Source organism: Lactuca sativa, chromosome 4 (assembly GCF_002870075.4).
Source record: "Lactuca sativa cultivar Salinas chromosome 4, Lsat_Salinas_v11, whole genome shotgun sequence".
NCBI classification, from domain to species: Eukaryota; Viridiplantae; Streptophyta; class Magnoliopsida; order Asterales; family Asteraceae; genus Lactuca; species Lactuca sativa.
This window is the reverse complement of record NC_056626.2, coordinates 392,745,383-392,764,592: the sequence shown is the minus strand read 5'-3', so window position 1 is coordinate 392,764,592 and position 19,210 is coordinate 392,745,383. Positions and strand designations below refer to the sequence as shown.

The 19,210-nt window shown below is 37.4% G+C and overlaps 2 protein-coding genes across 2 annotated transcripts; both read right to left on the bottom strand.

Moving 5' to 3' along the window:
* Positions 1 to 712: 712 nt before the first annotated feature.
* Positions 713 to 2,097, bottom strand: LOC111918975 (uncharacterized). Its single transcript, XM_023914586.2, has 6 exons — positions 1,911 to 2,097; positions 1,661 to 1,738; positions 1,506 to 1,558; positions 1,260 to 1,424; positions 1,103 to 1,174; positions 713 to 1,008 (listed from the first exon to the last, which is right to left on the bottom strand). The coding sequence occupies exons 2-6, from the start codon at positions 1,715 to 1,717 to the stop codon at positions 840 to 842; spliced, it is 516 nt and encodes a 171-aa protein (XP_023770354.1). The 5' UTR covers positions 1,718 to 1,738; positions 1,911 to 2,097; the 3' UTR covers positions 713 to 839.
* Positions 2,098 to 4,887: 2,790 nt separating this feature from the next.
* Positions 4,888 to 5,940, bottom strand: LOC111918985 (uncharacterized). The gene is made up of 2 exons (XM_023914596.1): positions 5,763 to 5,940; positions 4,888 to 5,681 (listed from the first exon to the last, which is right to left on the bottom strand). The coding sequence occupies exons 1-2, from the start codon at positions 5,938 to 5,940 to the stop codon at positions 4,888 to 4,890; spliced, it is 972 nt and encodes a 323-aa protein (XP_023770364.1).
* Positions 5,941 to 19,210: the final 13,270 nt, after the last annotated feature.

The following is a 19,210-nucleotide window of genomic DNA, read 5'->3' as shown; positions in this document are numbered from 1 at the left end:
ACGATAATACGTTTGTTATATCACGTATTTTGAGGGAAACTCACTAAACTTTGTGTTTACTCAGTTGTTTATGTTTTCAGGTTCTACCGTTGAACGTGGGAAGGCGAAAACATGACAGTACACACACATCAACAGTATTGATGATTCCACGTTTCTTATATTACTCTGATTTTCGATAAATGTATTTTGGAATAAACGTTTTTTCTTAATAATGGATTTATAACTAGGGAGTTTTGCATTATTTAAAAATGAAAAATTTTTATTGTGAAAGTAAGACGTTACACATAAACATCAACAACCACACACACTTCATCAATGATTGTCTCACGTAAGATGTCGTGAGGAAAACCTAAAAGAATCATTAATAAGTATTGAATGAGTATAAAAACAAAAATAAATTATTTTGAAACAAAAAAATGTTAAAGACTAAATGTATATAAAAATATTAAGGACTAAATGTGTACAAAAATATTAAGAACTAAATGTGTACAAAGTGAAAAATATATTACCCTATTAAGTCCTTTTTACCGGGTAACCTGAAGTAGCCCGTCATAAGGACTAAATGTGTACAGTTTAATAAGTTAAGGGGGTAAATGTGGACGAAAAAAAAAAAAAAGTCAGTGACTAAATGTATACAAATCAGAAAATATATTTTCTTTTTAATTCATTATCCCGTATAAAATCAACATTTGGGTTTAAACAAGAGGAGAAATGAAAACAAAATTTTATCACTCATATCAAAAGATAACATTACATTTCCACCATTGAATGATAGTCAGAAAGATTATAAGCTTAGATTTTGGATAATAATAACTTAACACAAAATTTTGTCAAAATTGTCATTTCTTATTTAGAACACCAGATGCAGAAATAAGGCGTAATGCTCGATGCGAGTTATCCAAAACTGCAGATGATCTTGAAACTTGCATTTTCCTTTTCTTTAAAAACTCCAATGATTTTTGTAAGCATGGAGGAGGTGGAATTTCCTTCAAAATTATTGGCTCCATCCTGCATTACCCATTAAAATGATGAAAGAAAGTTATTCTTTATTTATATATCCAAAGATTAATTAAAACTGCAAAAAAGGAGAAATTGAAGTTACCCTGAATGTTTGGATTTCTTCTTTCTTGGTTTTTTCTCGGATTTCTCTTCCTCTGAGTCTGAAAAAACCTTCCTGTAGGGGAAAATAATATGCCGATTTGTGTAAAAATGTAAGAAAGTAGATGAAGATGAAAGGTGAAGAGTGAAAGGAATAATACTTCTCATTAGCTGAAAGCAATTTGACAATGTCATCTGGGAGCATTCCTTTCTTCTCTTGTGTTTCAATTTCCTCTGTATCTTCTTGGATGCTGTTCTTGTTCTTCACACGAGGTGTTAACTTTTCTGCCCATTTTCTGCGTCGTTCTTTTACTTCACGCAAAATCCTGAATCAATCAAATCAAACTACAAACTTATCCAAGTTTTTTTTAACTATTGATATGAATCAATCAATGCAACGCATTTACCTGGCTTTGTTTTCTATCTGAATCGATCTTATCTCTTCGTCTTTTTGTATCGCCTGTCAATCAAATTAGGAATTTTGATTCGGAAGTGACAAACTAAAAGTGTTTTGTGTGTGTGTGTGTGTGTGTTTTTATTTAACGATGAAACGAAGAACTACCTGTTCGGCGGTGAATTCCTCCGGAGCATCGGAGTCGCTATCTTCTCTTCCCGACATCGATTTGATTTATCGCAGAAACTAATAGGATTTACGATTTAGTAAAAATGTAAACTAATTTCATTACAAATGTTTATCAATTGATAGCACCAACAAAATAATCTAAACAGAAACCCGTGAAAAGAATTAAAGCTAGGAAAAAAATCGACAGCAAGAGAAGCTCGACAGCAGGAAAAATTAAACAAAAACGAACCTTAGCCGTGGGGTCGAACCGGTGTTGCTGTGGGGTGCGACTTGTCTCCGGCCGGTGGCTTCACAGGGGAGAAGATGGCTAACGGCAGCGAAACGATCGACAGAAGCAGCAATGTTGCAATGGAGGCGTTGTGATTTGTGTGGGTGTATAAGCTTTATTAGGGTTTTTGATTTTGATTGCCTTTTGGTTATGTTAGGATGAAGAGCTCCGTAGACTGTACAAAACCCTCTTTTTAACATAAATGCAAAAATGGTCCCTAAACTATACCTTAACATTCCTATTTAGCTACTACACTAATAATTTTACACATTCAGTCCAAACTAAATTTAACAAAATTTATCCTTTTTTGTCTCTGTTAATGTTAACAAGTTCAAGTAAACTGCATTTGTCCTGGTTCGATAAATTAAGTTTTACAAAAAAAATTTAAGCTGATCACTAAGTTTATATATTTACATTTACTCATCAAATTTTATAGTTTGTCATGATATTATAGAAAAAGTCTCATTCTTGTCAAGGATTTGTGGATTTTTGAAATATTATAGAATACATGATAACAATTTAGAATATATTTATTGCTAACATATCATGTTTCGGACTTGCTTTATATTACATCAGTTTGTGAGCCTGGAACATATATATGTTCTTTGGAATGCATGTGTTTAAAAAAAACGAAATAAAAAATGATTGTTTTTGTTAATTACTTCATTGGTAAAGACTTGTTTAATCAATATCTCAATAATAAAAATACAACATAGAAGTCAAAATGATATGTGTATATAGGTTTAACGGATATAATTAATGATTATTAAACTCAGGACGAAAACTGCAATAAAACCTTATCGAAAAGGCTACTTTTATGACTTAAAACTTCTTGGATTCCATAATAATAATTATTTTTTATTGCAAAACCATATAGTTGTTTTAGATCATATAAAATAACTCCATGACCAAATGCCTCATTAAACTATTATTTATGAGATTCTATAGCAACTATGATTGAAACTATAGTTAAGGAACATTCACTTTAACTATGCATAGGCCCTCTTTCTTATCTTGGAGTCTTATCTTATAAGCACCGCTACTCTATTTCGGATTCAAGAAATAACTCTCATGGATCTTTTTTTTCTATTTAAAATATACAGGAGCGAGACAATCAACCTATCGATATTGTAAGATCCAACAGATTCTTCGCATTAAAAACAAGAGTGTAATTAACTAAATTAAAACCTATGTCAACCAAAACAGTATAGAATTAAAAGTTATAAGGACCAAAAATATAATTCATTTATTTCTTAACTTAAAAACTATAAGAACCAAAAATATAAATAACTAAACTAAAAATTAAAAGGACTAAAAGTATAATTAATATATTTTCTAAGGTATAAAATTCCTAAATTAAAACTTTGTAGACCAAAAATGTAGTTAACTAAATTATAAATTATAAATACTAAATATATAGGTACCAAAGTATAATTCTTAAATTAAAACTATATTAAAACTATGATAATAAAAATATAATTAACCAAATTATAAATTATAAAGATCAAAAATATAATTAAGGTATTTTTGCAAATTTTATATTATATTATAAAGCATGTTAGTCATATTTTGAATTTTAAGAGATATAAGATGCAAAGTTTTTTTGTACAAATTAGTTATTAATAAATAAATCATTAATCTTATATTATATTATAAAGTATATTAATTGTTGCAATCCAACACGAGGTTTTAATGAGAATGGTGTTTTTGAAAAACTTATTTATCCAATGGATATACTTTTAAACTTATTTACCAAATAGAGTTATTTAACAATATAATACAAAAGAAATATATATTGTGACATCTCCTACCAAACCTGCAACCACTATGGCCGACAATTCCTGCCGGCAACTCCACTCCAACTGGCAACTCCATCTGCGAATCCACCTCTAGCGGCTGCAATCCATCACATGTAAGATTTTTGGCTTCAGTCATAGGTTTAATTTTAGCCTCGCACAAGTTCGATTTTCGAGCTATAATCTTCGATTTATGCCTCATACAAGTTCGATTTTTGAGTTGTAATCTTCATTTACGTTCATTCTACCGGTTCATATTTGATTAGATTAGATTATTGAACTTCTTTTGTCTACATTTGTAAGTATTTCGAAGACTTGCATCTGATTTCCTCTTTTTATGAATGACTCTGCATCTGATTTTCTCATCTTGCTCATACATATCACACTGCATCACTCATTATGAATCTGATAATCTTAAAAATTAAGGACTTTAATGGTGTGTTATGAAGAGGTACACATGATCTAGTTGTAGATGATTATACTAGGTTATAACCCGTGGAAACCACGGGAGGTAAGTTAAAATTTTTATATAGACCAAAAAAATTAATAAATGTAAAAAAGCATTTGATTGTGGATGGTAAGTGAGTACAATTTTATTTGATTTAAAAAAAATAAGCATAAATCTTCAACGTATATTTTGAAATACTTCCTTGAACACAACATTGGAAGTTTTATTAGTCAAATTACCATCTTTATCTAAAATCAATAACTTCAATCTTTTTCTGTTTTTTACTCTAGATAAAGCAACGTATAATTGTCCATGTGAGAAAATCGGTTCTCGCAAAAACAACCCAACCCCTTTTAACGATTGGCCCTGACTTTTATTTATGGTCATAGTAAAACAAACCGCTAGGGGAAATTGTATCCTTTTGAACTTATATGGAATTTTGTTGTCTGAAGGTGTTGAAGACAACCTTGAAATAAAAACTGGATGCCCAATGTTACTTCCAGTTAAGACCACTGTTTCTATGACGCGATTACCCAATGATACGACCTGAAGTCTAGTACCATCACATAACCCATTTTTCTGATCGATATTTCTTAGTAACATAACCGGAACACCGACCTTTAAAATCAACTTATGGTTTGGCAAACCGGAGATTTTAAGTCCATTTAGAACATCTGGCGAATATAAACTCTCATCAAACTGATTGTGAAATAAACTCTGTCTGGCAGACGCTATCTGAACTGAGGTATTCTTTTTCTTCTCCAGGAAACAATGAAAGTAGACTATCATTTATTTCTTGAACAACTTCATGTTTCAGTGTAAGTATTGATCTTTCTTCAAAATATTTGGGATCGTTCAAGTTGTCAAGAAATGATGGATATACATACTCAATTAATGAACCTATAGGATCAAAAGAATGAGTAATAAGAATATCTTCAGGAATACGAATAACTGCATCACCATCATTAGAACCACCGACATTTCCCTCTCCTGTATCCAAGAGCCAATTTACAAATAACCTTGTTTGTTGTATTTCAGACGGATCTTTTTCAACAGTCAACCTCATTTTCTTCGTTAATTTTAAAACTTTGCAATTTGTCCATATATATGAAGAACTTAACGACACGTTGACAGTTTCTTGTCTGCTACCATTAGGAACAACTGGTAGAATTTGTCTAAAATCACCTCCAAATACGATTACTTTACCTCCAAATGTGATATGTGAGTTGCTAACATTACCAAAACTTAAAACATCCCTTAAAGTGTGATCCAATGCTTCAAATGCATGCTTATGAACCATCGACACTTCATTCCAAATAATCAGCGATGTTTGTTTTAGTAATTTGGAAGCATCACTGTCTCGATTTATAGAGCAAATAGAATTTTCAGTAAGATTCAATGGAATACCAAAGCGAGAGTGTGTTGTTCTACCTCCGGTTAGTAACAAAGAAGCAATACCACTTGAAGCAACAGTCAAAACAATTTGTCCTTTAGATCTGATAGTTGTTGCAAAAGTCTTCCAAAGAAAGGTTTAGCCTATTCCACCATAACCATAAACAAAAAACACACCTCCTTTATTATCTCCAATTGCTTCCATGACATCCTCAAAAACACCTCGTTGTTCATTTGTTAATGAATCAATCAGTGTCTGAAATTCGTTTTGAAGACTTGTGATGTCGTAAGATAACTCCTCAGCAATCAAACGATTATTGGAAGAAGATACACAATCAAAATCTGGGTAAGGCATGCATGTGAAGTTATTGAGGGTGGAATTGTTACGAAGTAGAAATGATTCAATCTCTGTAACGCCCCGATCCTCAGGTATTTATTTATTAAGAATTTCTGGATAAAGCTCTACTCGACAAGTTAGTCAACCTACTCGTCGAGTAGCAGCGGGGTGAGAACGCGTGTTTAGTGACCTACTCGGCAAGTCCACTTTTGGGACTCGGCGAGTAGGAGCTGGCAGATGAAACCCTAAATCCCGGGGTTTGCACCCCTATTTAAAAGAGCCTCAGCCTCCTTTGGGTTTCCTTACAATCTTTGAGAGCCCTTATCAACCCTAATTCGTGTGTGTGTGCCTTGGTGTGAGTTTGAAGCTTGGAAGAGAGGATTTTGGAGGAAGGGAGCAAAGAGTGCAAAGGAAATCGAAGCAAGAAGGGAAGGGGAATCGGATTTTGATGGGTTTTGGCCATATGAACATTCCTATGTGCACATACAAACCCTAATGCTTTGATCTAGGTTTCTCTAATTAAACATGCATTGGATCCAATACTTCTAATAGCTAATAGAGTATAAGAACAATACAAAATCAGAGTTAGAAGCTTACATTGAAACACTTGATTGATCTTCTTGTTCTTGGAGCTTAAGAGTCATAAATGTCACTCCTCTAATGGCTTACAAACACCAACTAGCAAGAGGATGATTTGAGAAAGAGGAGAGGGAATAGAAATCGGCCAGGGTTTCTTTGCTTTAGCAGAGATGCCGATTTCCCTTGCCCCAAGGGTCTATTTATACTTGTAAGGCTCCTAGGGTTTCACCCTTAAACCCTAATTGGATAACTTTTACTCAAAGCAATCCAAATCCTTTCCAAGATAAGCCCTTGGACGATTTGTGGTTTATCCTAAGCCCTAGAAATCGTCCAACCCTATCCATAAAGGATTTACAGCCCAAAGTGTAACTATCAAACAATTGACAGTTTATACCCTCTTATTTAATTAATCTCTTTAAGTCACCAAATTAATTCTAATTAATTTATGACTTATATTAATCAAATAACAATATTATTATTCCTTATATTATTCTCATAATATATATTAATAATATTTATTCTCTCATAATAAATCATCCTGTCAAGTTGCTATGGTGAAGGCAACCCAAAAGGACCATGCACAATCGGGTCAAATGCTTGCCTAATATAGTTGCAGCCTTAGACACTATTCCAACAGTCTCCCACTTGGATAAGTCTAGTAACTATATGCACAAGTACAATTCGATTTGCAATCGTAGCTCTCAAAGACGCTTGTCAAACTCTGATCTAATCAATCTTGTCCTTTAGATAAGGGATCGTATAGTCCTCTGTTAGATATCATGCTGACAATTCTATGGAATAATTTGTCTAGCATTTTGGTTTATCGATCTCCGATTCATTTGACATAGAACTTAATCGAACACATCAATTCAGTTCTAACCGGGCCCAACACATAAGTCAAATCAAATCATCGAGCGGCCGAGATATCGCTTTTACCCTCTTGGGATAAAAGTTACAGATAAACTTCGACTTATATGCATTTACTTATTCATTAATCAACTATACACAACAATGCGTTTTATGACACCGAGTTACTAATGCGTTTTCGCATTATCAATGTACAACTAATTAACAAATAACAAACCATATATCTAGGTTTTAAGACTATATGATATTATCGTCTTGCGATCACCCTTTTATATCATATTCCATAAGGTGATTCCAGCAAGCGCGGGTTTGTTCCAATGCTCAAAACTAGTTCATAAGCACCCATGAATGTTGCAGCAACCCTTTGTTATGTCTAAAACCATTTAGACAATCTACACACCGATTCATGACAATCTTCATTCATATCTACTTCCAACATATGAACGATTGTGGACAATTTGAATAATTCGATTATTCTTAATAAACTCAATTATTCTGGAAGTCAAAACATGCAAAATGAAACAATAGTTAAACAATTAACATAAGACAGTAACATTACTCATAAATAATACTCTTTTATTTAATCATCAAATGTTAATTATATTTATCTATTACACGTTTCTACTACTATCTAATCTAATCTAATATCATCCTTCAGCCCAATACTCCTAGCATGCTGCAAGTGCTTAACCCTACTCAGTCCCTTCGTAAGCGGATCTGTTGGGTTATCTTCCGATGATATCCTCTTCACTACGAGTTGTCCTTCTTCTACACGATGTCTAATGAAGTGATATTTTTTGTCGATATGTCGACATCTACCATGATCCCTTGGTTCCTTGGTCAAGGCAACCGCTCCTTCATTATCACAGAAAAATTTCCATGGGCTCCTTTATGGCAGGTACAACTCCAAGATCACCGATGAAGTTCTTCAACCATATTGTCTCCTTCGACGCTTCGCTCGCTGCAATGTACTCTGATTCGCACATTGAATCAGCTACGGTTTCCTGCTTGGAACTTTTCTAAGTTACTGCTCCTCCATTTAGGGTAAAGACCCAGCCCTAATGTGAACGGTAGTTGTCCCTGTCGGTCTGAAAGCTAGCGTCACTATACCCTCGCACCTTCAAGTCATCACTCCCTCCGAGGACTAAGAACCATTCCTTCGTCCTCCGAAGGTACTTAAGGATATTCTTAACCGCAATCCAATGGGCTCTGCCAGGGTTCCCTTGATATCTGCTAACCATGCTCAAAGCAAAGGCTACATCAGGGCGAGTACAAGTCATAGCATACATGATTGAGCCAAATGCGGAAGCGTATGGTACTCGGCTCATCTCTGCTATTTCAGCTTCGGTACTCGGACTTTAAGTCTTACTCAACTTGGCATTACTTTGTACCGGTAATTCCCCCTTCTTCAAGTTTTCCATACTAAAACGTTTTAGTACCTTATCTAAGTAAGTGTTCTGACTAAGTCCTATTAGTCTCTTACTTATCTCTCTTACTATCCTTATTCCCAAAATATAAGAAGCCTCTTCGAGGTCCTTCATAGCGAAGCACTTCCCGAGCCAGGACTTAACCTCCTGCAGAGTCGGGACGTCGTTTCCTATGAGTAATATGTCATCGACATATAGAACGAGGAAGCTTACTATACTCCCACTGGCTTTGACATATACACACGATTCATCTTCGCTTCGTACAAATCCAAACTCTTTGACTTTCTCATCGAAACAAAGATTCCATCTGCGAGATGCTTGCTTAAGTCTATAAATGGACTTCTCAAGCTTACACACTCTATTCGGATGCTTCGGATCCACAAACCCCTCTGGCTGAGCCATGTAAACATCCTCAGCCAACTTCTCATTAAGGAAAGCGGTCTTGACATCCATTTGCCAAATCTCATAATCATGAAATGCGGCAACAACTAACATCACTCTTATAGACTTTATCTTCGTAACTGGTGAGAAGGTCTCATCATAGTCAACTCCGGGAGTTTGAGTAAAGCCCTTTGTGACAACCCAATATTTCAAATCTTTGTAATGACCTAAAAAGTCAAGTATTGTAACCACTTTTGAATTAATAAAATTAACTTTGATAATAAAATGTCCAAAAAGTTCTATTTAAATTCCCTCTATGTTTAAATGTCATTAAACCATGATCGTACGTAAAAAGAACGCCCAAATCCGACTTCGTATATTGAATTTAAGATTTTTACAAGTTCGGCTTAGCAACAGACAACTAAAAACTCGAATCGGAGATCGAGCGACTTTTGGCCATAATGACCTAAACGAGAATCGAAGGTCTCGACAATGGTATTCCAGCGGTAAAAAGTTTGGCAAAAACCGACGTCAGATAAAGAAGTTATGAATTTTTAAAGAAATTCCTTAATCACGTCATTTTATAATTAAATAATAAAAATAATTTCGGAATTTGCCAACGGAGTCTAAACGAAAGTTGTAGAGCGTAGTCTCACCTACGCGTGGATATAAAGACCATCGAAAACGGAGTTCATATGAAGGAGATATGATTTTTTGAGGTTTATTAAATAATTTATATATATATATATATATATATATATATATATATATATATATATATATATATATATATATATATATATATATATATTTATATCAAAAATCCGGTAATATCCGAAGAAGGAGTCAGCATCCTCATCCGAGTTACGCGCTGCGCAACCCCGTACGCCCCACGTACCCGAAGGCCTTGGTCTCGGTCCGTCCACGTCGCCCCTATGCGAAGCTACCGACCCGCCCCATCCGACCCGTCCCATCCGAAGCCGAGCCAGTCGAGGACTCGCTCATGCATGACGTACGTGTACACGCTGCGTACGAGCGTACGCCCCGCGTACCGAGGCTTCTCAAACCCCTATAAATAGAAATGCGAGGGTTCCAGAAAAATACCCCATTTCTCTCCTTTCTCTCACGATCTTGCCTCGATTTTCGTGCCCGTTCAAACCCGAAGCCCTGGTCTTTTTGCTCAAGTCCCGAAGGTCGATTTTACTCCCGAGATTCCCGAGAATCCCGAGAAAAATCCGTTTCCCGAGACGAAACTCTGCCCGGTTTTCCATCTCGCTATCTTCAAACTTTCAAGTGAGTTCATACCCCTAATCAATATTTTAAATGATTTTAAATGCTTTAATGGGGGGGGGGGAATACAAGTAGAAACAAACATGTTATTGAATCATTGATATGTATTTTATAACTATGTTTGTCATTTAACGGATTTCACATGCTACAAAATGTGATGCATGAAATGGTTTTACATCTTAAGAGCACATTGTTACCAAATGTTTTACCTTTGAAATGCTTATTAAAATGACATCAAGTCATCGTTAATTATTGTTCAAAACCCATAAGATGTTTTACAAAACCATTTTACATTCTTGAACTAAACTATGCATATACACTTATATTATTATATATGTATTGATTTTATAGTTTACATCTTTCATTTAGTTTCCCACACCCATGAGTAGTAAGAGTGTATAAACCTACATGATCAATCAGTTATATTACAGTAAATTATCATAGGGATAATTTGGAGATATCAAACATTACTTCTATTACAAGGAATCACACAAGAGTCAGTTCATTCATGAGTCTATACTAGTACATTACCTGATACATGAATACCTACAGAGGTTTACCTGATACATGAATATGTTTACATATACTTACTTGTTACATGAACACACATACATGAATACCATACATGAACACTTTTACATAGGTGCATTATCCTGTATTCACTTACCTGGATACTTGTACTTAGGACTACGAGGATGATTTATTAGTACTTACTGTGTAAATTGTCTTTCCTATCCCGGTTCGATGGGATAGCTAGACGGGACTTACCATTTCGAACCCCACTGATTAGCACCAGTGGTCAATGACCATCTTCGGAGGTCTAAGGTTACTACTTATATTAGGAAGATCGATTTGGGACTAACCCTTCCACCCACCTGCTGCTGCTACAGAGGACAATTGAACAATCTTCGGATGTTCATTAGGTTATACATTTCGCTTAATGCGATGCTGTGTTGGTCCTAGTACCCAGTGACAACACTTACAGTAGTACCTTTTCCTGTTTACTTTATTTTGTGATACATTCACATAAACGATGAGTTAGACTAAGCACTTTTAGTACTAGTCAATACAAAGGAAAAACTATCATTTTACAAACAGAACATTCGGGTCTTAGTAGAAGACTACACTTCATACTTACAAAACATTCGGGTCTTGGTAGAAGACTACACTTTATACGTACAGAACATTCGAGTCTTTATAGAAGACTACATTTCATACTTATAGAAATTAAGGGTTTTTTCTAGGGATTTCATACTTACCTCAACATTTTCATTTAAAGGTTTACATGGCCTTCATAACAGATTTTCACAAACAAAGCAATGACACTATTATACTTATGAATTCACCAGCTTTAAAGTTGATACTCGCTTTCAAAATAACTTGTATTCTCAAGTCATCAGTAGACAGGTACGGAGGCCAGGTTTTGAGAAGATGGAGCAGACAAGTTTCGTCTTTTATTTTGATTGTATATTTTTGGTGTCTTATTACAATGAAAGAACACACATGTATTAAACTTTACTTATAATGCAATGGATGATGTTGTTGCTTGCTTATTATATTACACTGTTGTGATACTGTACATGACGTCCTCCACCCCTGAACGTTTCCGCCATTCGTGGTTTTGGGGTGTGACATATTGGTATCAGAGCATTGTTTATAGTGAATTAAGTATATCAACCCATAAAAGATATACTAACTATAAATACATGAGATTAAAACACTCTGTCTAAGAGTTTATACTTTTAAATAATAAAATATTTAACAAATTATACGTGCCTGCATTCATACTAAAATTAGTGTCACAACGACAAGAACAAAAGTATTACGATTGTTGAATATCACAAGTAAGCCTGGGGATATATGGTCAGTCTTGGGAATGGCATAGCCTGATCAACTATGCTGGTCCGAGGAGTGATTAGAATATGCCCGAGAAATGGTTGTGATATGGCAGCAAGTCTAAAAACTTACTAACACAACTATAAAGAAATACCATATGGGTATTTGGTCTTACTATAAGTACCTTAGTCAGTCGTCTATTGTAGTTATCCCATGTGTTGTTGGACTATGGGGATTAGTCCATGAGACATATTCATTAATCATTTATTCTTATCCATGTCGTCATCTTTTAAACGTATAGTTAAAGATGCCGCCACGCAGGAATCCAAGGAGGAACCCAAACAACGCAGCACCAATACCACCACCTCCACCACCACCTGTACCTCTTCAACCACCCAACCCTTTCGATGCCAACATGTTCCAGGCAGCTTTCACAGCAGCAGTTGCAGCTGCTGTGTCAGCAATCAACGCTCCTGCCCCTAGCGGATCAGGAACAGGTGCACCACCCTCGAACCACGGCGAAAGCCATGGACACCCTCGGGAATGCACCTACAAGGACTTCACTAACGCCATCCTTTGTGGTTGATCTAAATGGTCCACCTACATCGGTATGTATTAGGTCCAATAGACCCTCACCCCTTTCACACGTACTTGTGAAGGGTGACTTAGTCATCTTTCCAAGTAAACAAGATTCGCATGTGTCATCTTCCCTAAGGTCGAATGACTCCAAAACTCCATCCTTTTGGAGTTGGGCTATGCGTTTCTTGTTGACATGTCCAAGACGACAATGCCACAAGGATGCTCTATCCATACTATTGGAAGAATCCATGCATAAAACATCATTTACTAAGTTATCTACAATCATAACGGTTTCATAAATTCCATTACATGGTATAGCTTCAAAATAAAAGACACCATTTAGATAAGCCAAAATAGAACCATTCTCATTATTAAAAGAAAATCTAAAACCTTGTCTAAACAAACCATGAAATGAAATGATGTTTCTAGCCATTTCTGGCGAATAGCAACAATTGTTCAAATCTAATGATAAACCATTCCTAAGCACTAAAGAATACACTCCAATCTTGGTCACATGCGAAGATCTTCTATTCCCCATGATTAGATTTATTCTTCCATGCTCCACATCCCTATTTCTTCTTAGTCCCTGCACATTAGAACAGATGTGGTAACCACAACCGGCATCAAGAACCCAAGAAATAGTATGAGATGAATCGTTAGATTTAATTGTGTATATACCTGCGAAAGACGGCTTGATCTTTCCTTCCTTGATGGCTTGCAGGTACTCTGGGCAGCTTCTCTTCTAATGTCCTATCTTGTGGCAGTGGTGGCACTCTGCCTCCTTTGGGTTAGGGCAGGGTTTAGCAGGATCAAATTTGGTCCCACTAGAAGAGGCACCATCTCGGGACTTAACCTTGCGATGGTTGTTAGACGAAGCCTTCTTCTTCTTTCCCCTTCCTTGTCCAATAGCCAAAACAGGAGCAGCGGGTGGATTGGGAGTTGGTGCAACAGACTTGTCCTTGAAGTTGCTCTCAGCGACCCTCAAGAGACCTTGGAGCTTGCTTAGGGTGACCTCTTCTTTGTTCATGTGGTAGGTCATCCTAAATTGATTGTAGCTTGGAGGCAAAGAGTGAAGCACCATGTCGATCGCCAAGTCTTCCCCAAAGTCAACATTCAACTTGTGAAGACGGTCGACATACCTTTGCATCTTTTGCAGGTGCACGGTAAGAGACTCTCCATGACCCATTTTAGCGGAAATCATGTTAGTGAAAATCTCATTACACTATTGTCTCACGTTTTGTTGGTATCTCTCTAACAAGTCTTGGTGCATCTCGTACGGGTACATGTCCTCATAAGACTTTTGGAATTCGGAGTTCATAGAGGCTATCATGATGCAATGTACCTTCGTTGCATCACGCTCGTGAGTTTCAAAAGCGGTCATTTCAGCCGGAGTAGCGATTTCAGGGTTGATTTTCTCGAGCTTCTCATCGAGGACATACTCCTTGTCCTCCTAGCGAGCAATAGTGCGAATGTATCTTATCCATTCGCTAAAGTTCGTCCCATCGAAAGTGACCTTTTGACAAAGGCTCATCAATGTGAATGAACTAGCAGCAGCGTTGTTTGCGTTCGACATCTACAAATAGAAAGGAAAAAGATATATTAGAATATGAATCCCTAATTATCACCCAATAAGAAAATTAGGGCTATGATCCAACAACAATATTTACATATTAGAAAAGGGATGCCGTACTCTAACATGCAAATAATATGAAGGTAAGTGAATGACGATTCACTAATTCTCTACCACAAAACATAACTTTAAGTTCTAAATGTATTTGAGAATTCCTAGGTTTAGATGAGATTCATTGAAACTTTTCAATGACATATTTAAATCTCAATATGTCCCTCTTGTTTGTGACTGGGATACCGAGGATCACAAAGCGGGTGTGAATTACCATGCAAATTCACATGATGCCTTCATTGTAACGATCACCTATTCGATGTGCCGGTAAACCACACACGCTCCATCGGACTATGATAAACAATGAATCACCCTTTGCCACCTTTTCTTAGAACCAATTAGTGTGCCGGTAAACCACACACGCTCCACTAACTTCTTAGCAAGGGTGTAAAGTGTAATTTCATGGGATTGCATCAATTCACTTTTCCTAAAGTAACTAAGATTGGGAAATTTTGAAAAACATGTAGTTACTTTGTATTTCATATTATACTTTTAATGAGAGGATGAGGTTGCCCTATCCTACCCGTTCGGCTAACGACCCTCCACCGATCAAGCAAGCGGTGGGTGTGAGTGTACACCCATTAAGCGCCATTTTATAGGCTGCAACCTTATACCCACCTCATAGACCGGCTCCGTGAATGAGGCCTACTAATGGTAAGACCAACATTTTAGTTATACATATATATACATATTAATCTTGTAATATTATATTAGTATAGGGTTGGATTTTAAACTTGTAAAATCCTAGGGTTTGAAATTTAAATTGTCTAAATTAAACTTTTAATCACAAAACATAAATTTCAAAACTTGAGGGCAAGTTTTAAACATTTAAAACATGGAGGATCAAATAACAAATCATCTTAATTAACAATTAATTCCATAATTATCCATATTTGATTTATTTAATGATTTCTTGCTTAATAATTTACCAATTTAATCAAAATAATTAATTAATTATCACATAAGGAAATTAAATATTTTATTAATTGATAAATATCTTTAATTAGATCAAGATTATAGTCATATATATCAAAAAAATCGGATTAGGGTTAATCTAATATTATAAAGGCAAGTTTCCATAAGATAAATATCAAAAATCACGATTTTGGCCCTTCCTGACGCTCGGACTCGCCGAGTCCACCATGGGACTCACCGAGTTCATGACTCAGAACCACAAAATTCAAATTTTGCAAGCAAGAAACAAACAATCATGCATCAATTTAATAGAAACCAATCTTGGCTCTGATACCACTGATGGGTTTTGGCCATATGAACATTCCTATGTGCACATACAAACCCTAATGCTTTGATCTAGGTTTCTCTAATTAAAAATGCATTGGATCCAAGACTTCTAATAGCTAATAGAGTATAAGAACAATACAAAATCAGAGTTAGAAGCTTACCTTGAAACACTTGATTGATCTTCTTGTTCTTGGAGCTTAAGAGTCACAAATTTCACTCCTCTAGTGGCTTACAAACACCAACTAGCAAGAGGATGATTTGAGAAAGAGGAGAGGGAATAGAAATCGGCCAGGGTTTCTTTGTTTTAGCATAGGTGCCGATTTCCCTTGCCCCAAGGGTCTATTTATACTTGTAAGGCTCCTAGGGTTTCACCCTTAAACCCTAATTGGATAACTTTTACTCAAAGCAATCCAAATCCTTTCCAAGATAAGCCCTTGGACGATTTGTGGCTTATCCTAAGCCCTAGAAATCGTCCAACCCTATCCATAAAGGATTTACAGCCCAAAGTGTAACTATCAAACAATTGACAGTTTATACCCTCTTATTTAATTAATCTCTTTAAGTCACCAAATTAATTCTAATTAATTTATGACTTATATTAATCAAATAACAATATAGTTATTCCTTATATTATTCTCATAATATATATTAATAATATTTATTCTCTCATAATAAATCATCCTGTCAAGTTGCTATGGTGAAGGCAACCCAAAAGGACCATGCACAATCGGGTCAAATACTTGCCTAATATAGTTGCAGCCTTAGACACTATTCCAATAGATTTTACCTCAACTAGCCTCTTTTTGAAGGTATCAAAGTGCCATTCTTACTTCCTTTTCTTTCCTCTTGTTGAGTTCTAGGGCTTTTATGGATTTTCAAGTTGGGATGTTGAGCTATAGGCTAGATCCGAATTTGTAACTTCAGATCTGGACCCTCCTTGGGTACTAGAGTCATAAAGTTGTATTGGGTGTGGTTGAAGTCCCTCTTGGACTAGAAGCTCCATTAAGAACTTAAAATAGACATTTGGAGCCTTTATAACCATGCATGTACGTAAAGTTTGCAACTTTACGTGGTAAGTATGCCCTAGAAGCTTGGATATGTGATTTGGAGCCGTTGCATGGCTCAAAGCAAGTCTGTATGGTAAGAGGACTGTATGGACTCGGCGAGTCGCAAGGGTGACTAGGCGAGTCACATGAAGATGGTCGTTGAACTCGGCGAGTTGGATGAACAACTCGGCGAGTTCGATGAAGATCACCATAAAACTCGACGAGTTGAAGAACAACTCGGCGAGTCGGATGGTTTTTCCCTTGGATAGGCTCGCGTGTGTACCCGTAGAGTTGCAAGGAGGAAACTCGACGGGTTGCCCTTAAGGATTAACCGAGATTCGAAGGAACTCGATGAGTCACTCCGATGACTCGGCGAGTTGGAATGTGCTCCATGGACTCGGCGAGTGGCCGAATGCACTCGACGAGTAGAGGTCAACATGGACTGTTGACCTTGACTAAGGACTCTGACCTTGATCAAGAATTTCTAAGAGGTTATGGGGTGTCCAATAAGAGTAAGAACTTATGACTATATTGTGCTATGGTTATAGGTGGTGGAGCCGGTGTCAAGTGATCCGATAGTTGGAGTTTGCTTTCCAATCGACATCTGCGAGGTGAGATATCCTCACTATATCGATAGGGTCTACGGCACCAAGGCCGACCCTTTATGATTTACATTCTAATTTAGGATGGTCGCTTGTTATTGACATGCTAGAATTCATCCTGGTTTAGGAGGGTGTTATGTTATTGCTTTGTTAGAAATTATCCTGTTTAGGATGGTTGTTATACTAGAGATTGGTTAGATCGGTTGTTATGGTATGCTACATATGATTCTGATCTATTAGATCGGAATCAGGATAGATATATATGATTGCTATGTGTATAATCAGTATATGATAGTATGAGTACATGGTTAGTTGCTTGTCGGTTGGGTTGAGGCGGTCCTGCTTTATGCTGAAGGCCAACACACCCTCTGAGCGGTCTGGGGAGATTGTAGGCCCACGCGGCGGACCAGTCATGTCGAAGGCTTGGGATATATTCAAATAGACTGTAGGCCCAGTAGGGCGGACCAGTCCAGATGATGGCCCAGTATGTGTGTTGTTTGATTAATCGTTATGGCTATGGTTTCTGTGTAACACCCAAAGTCTTGAAAGTACAGAGAGTAAAGGAAACCCTAGATTTAAGGGGGACTCGGCGAGTCCAAGGAGGAACTTGGCGAGTCCGAGCGGGATCCGAGTCGAGGAGTAAGTGACCAACTCGGCGAGTCGGCCAAGGTGACTCGGCGAGTCTGGTTTGTGCGAGGAAAACCCTAAATCCGGGGCTTGGAGCCTATTTAATCGCCTCATTCTTCTTCCTAGGGCTCCTTTGCTGTCTCTCACACCCAGAACGCCGCACCCTAAGCCTCCATTGTGTTCATTCAAGCTTTTAGCCATTTTTGGGTGGTTTTAAGGAAGGAGAAGAAGGGGGAATCTTTGAAGCATCAAGGAGTGGCCTTGGATCCGAAGTTTGGGGATCATTTCAGAGCATTTGAAGCTCGGGAAGCTAGTAGAGCCAGAGTTCAGTGAGTGGTCAGGCAGCAGCTAGTGGGATCATCAGCAAGTTCAGCCAGTGCAGGTGAGTTTCCCTTTGTATGAATGGGTCTACGACCACAATGCCGATCCATGTAGTTATGAGTAGAAGACCCGGGGGTTAGCCCTAGGCACAGTATGCTAGTATGATATTCGGACGAGGTCCAATGATAAAGGGCGGGTGCCCAAGGAATGGTTTATGCGATAGATTATACTTGTTGTCTGTGTGATACCTGTATGTGCCTGGTAGGGAGGTGAGGGTGGGCGAGGTCCCGTATCTCACCAATAGCAGAGTGTGGATGGTGCTCCACATCTCAGTAGCAGCAGTCCAGGAGCGAGGCCCAAGTTAGGAAAGGAGTGAGGATGGGCTGGGCCCGTATCTCACTATCAGCAGGAGTATGGACGAGGTTCCATGACTCATCAGTAGCAGGACACGGGCAGGGCCCAGAGATAGGCGAGGCCTTAGAGCAAGAGCTGTTAATATATGTTTAGCTTATGTGATGTTATGTGATATGTTTATGTGTTATTATATGTTAGTGGGCGAGGCCTTGTGACAGGCGAGGCCTAAGTGAAATAGATCTGTATCCGAGCGGGGCTCGAAGCCAGGCGGGGCCTGGAGCGGCGGGGCCGTTGTATCGGGCGAGGCCCGAGGTAGGGGGCGAGGCCCAGGATAGCGGGCGTGGCCCAGTATGTGCAGTATGTGGTTTTGCATGGTATGTGGTAAGGTGGGGAACTCACTAAGCTTCGTGCTTACGGTTTTCAGTTTTGTTTTCAGGTACTTCCGGTAGCGGAGGG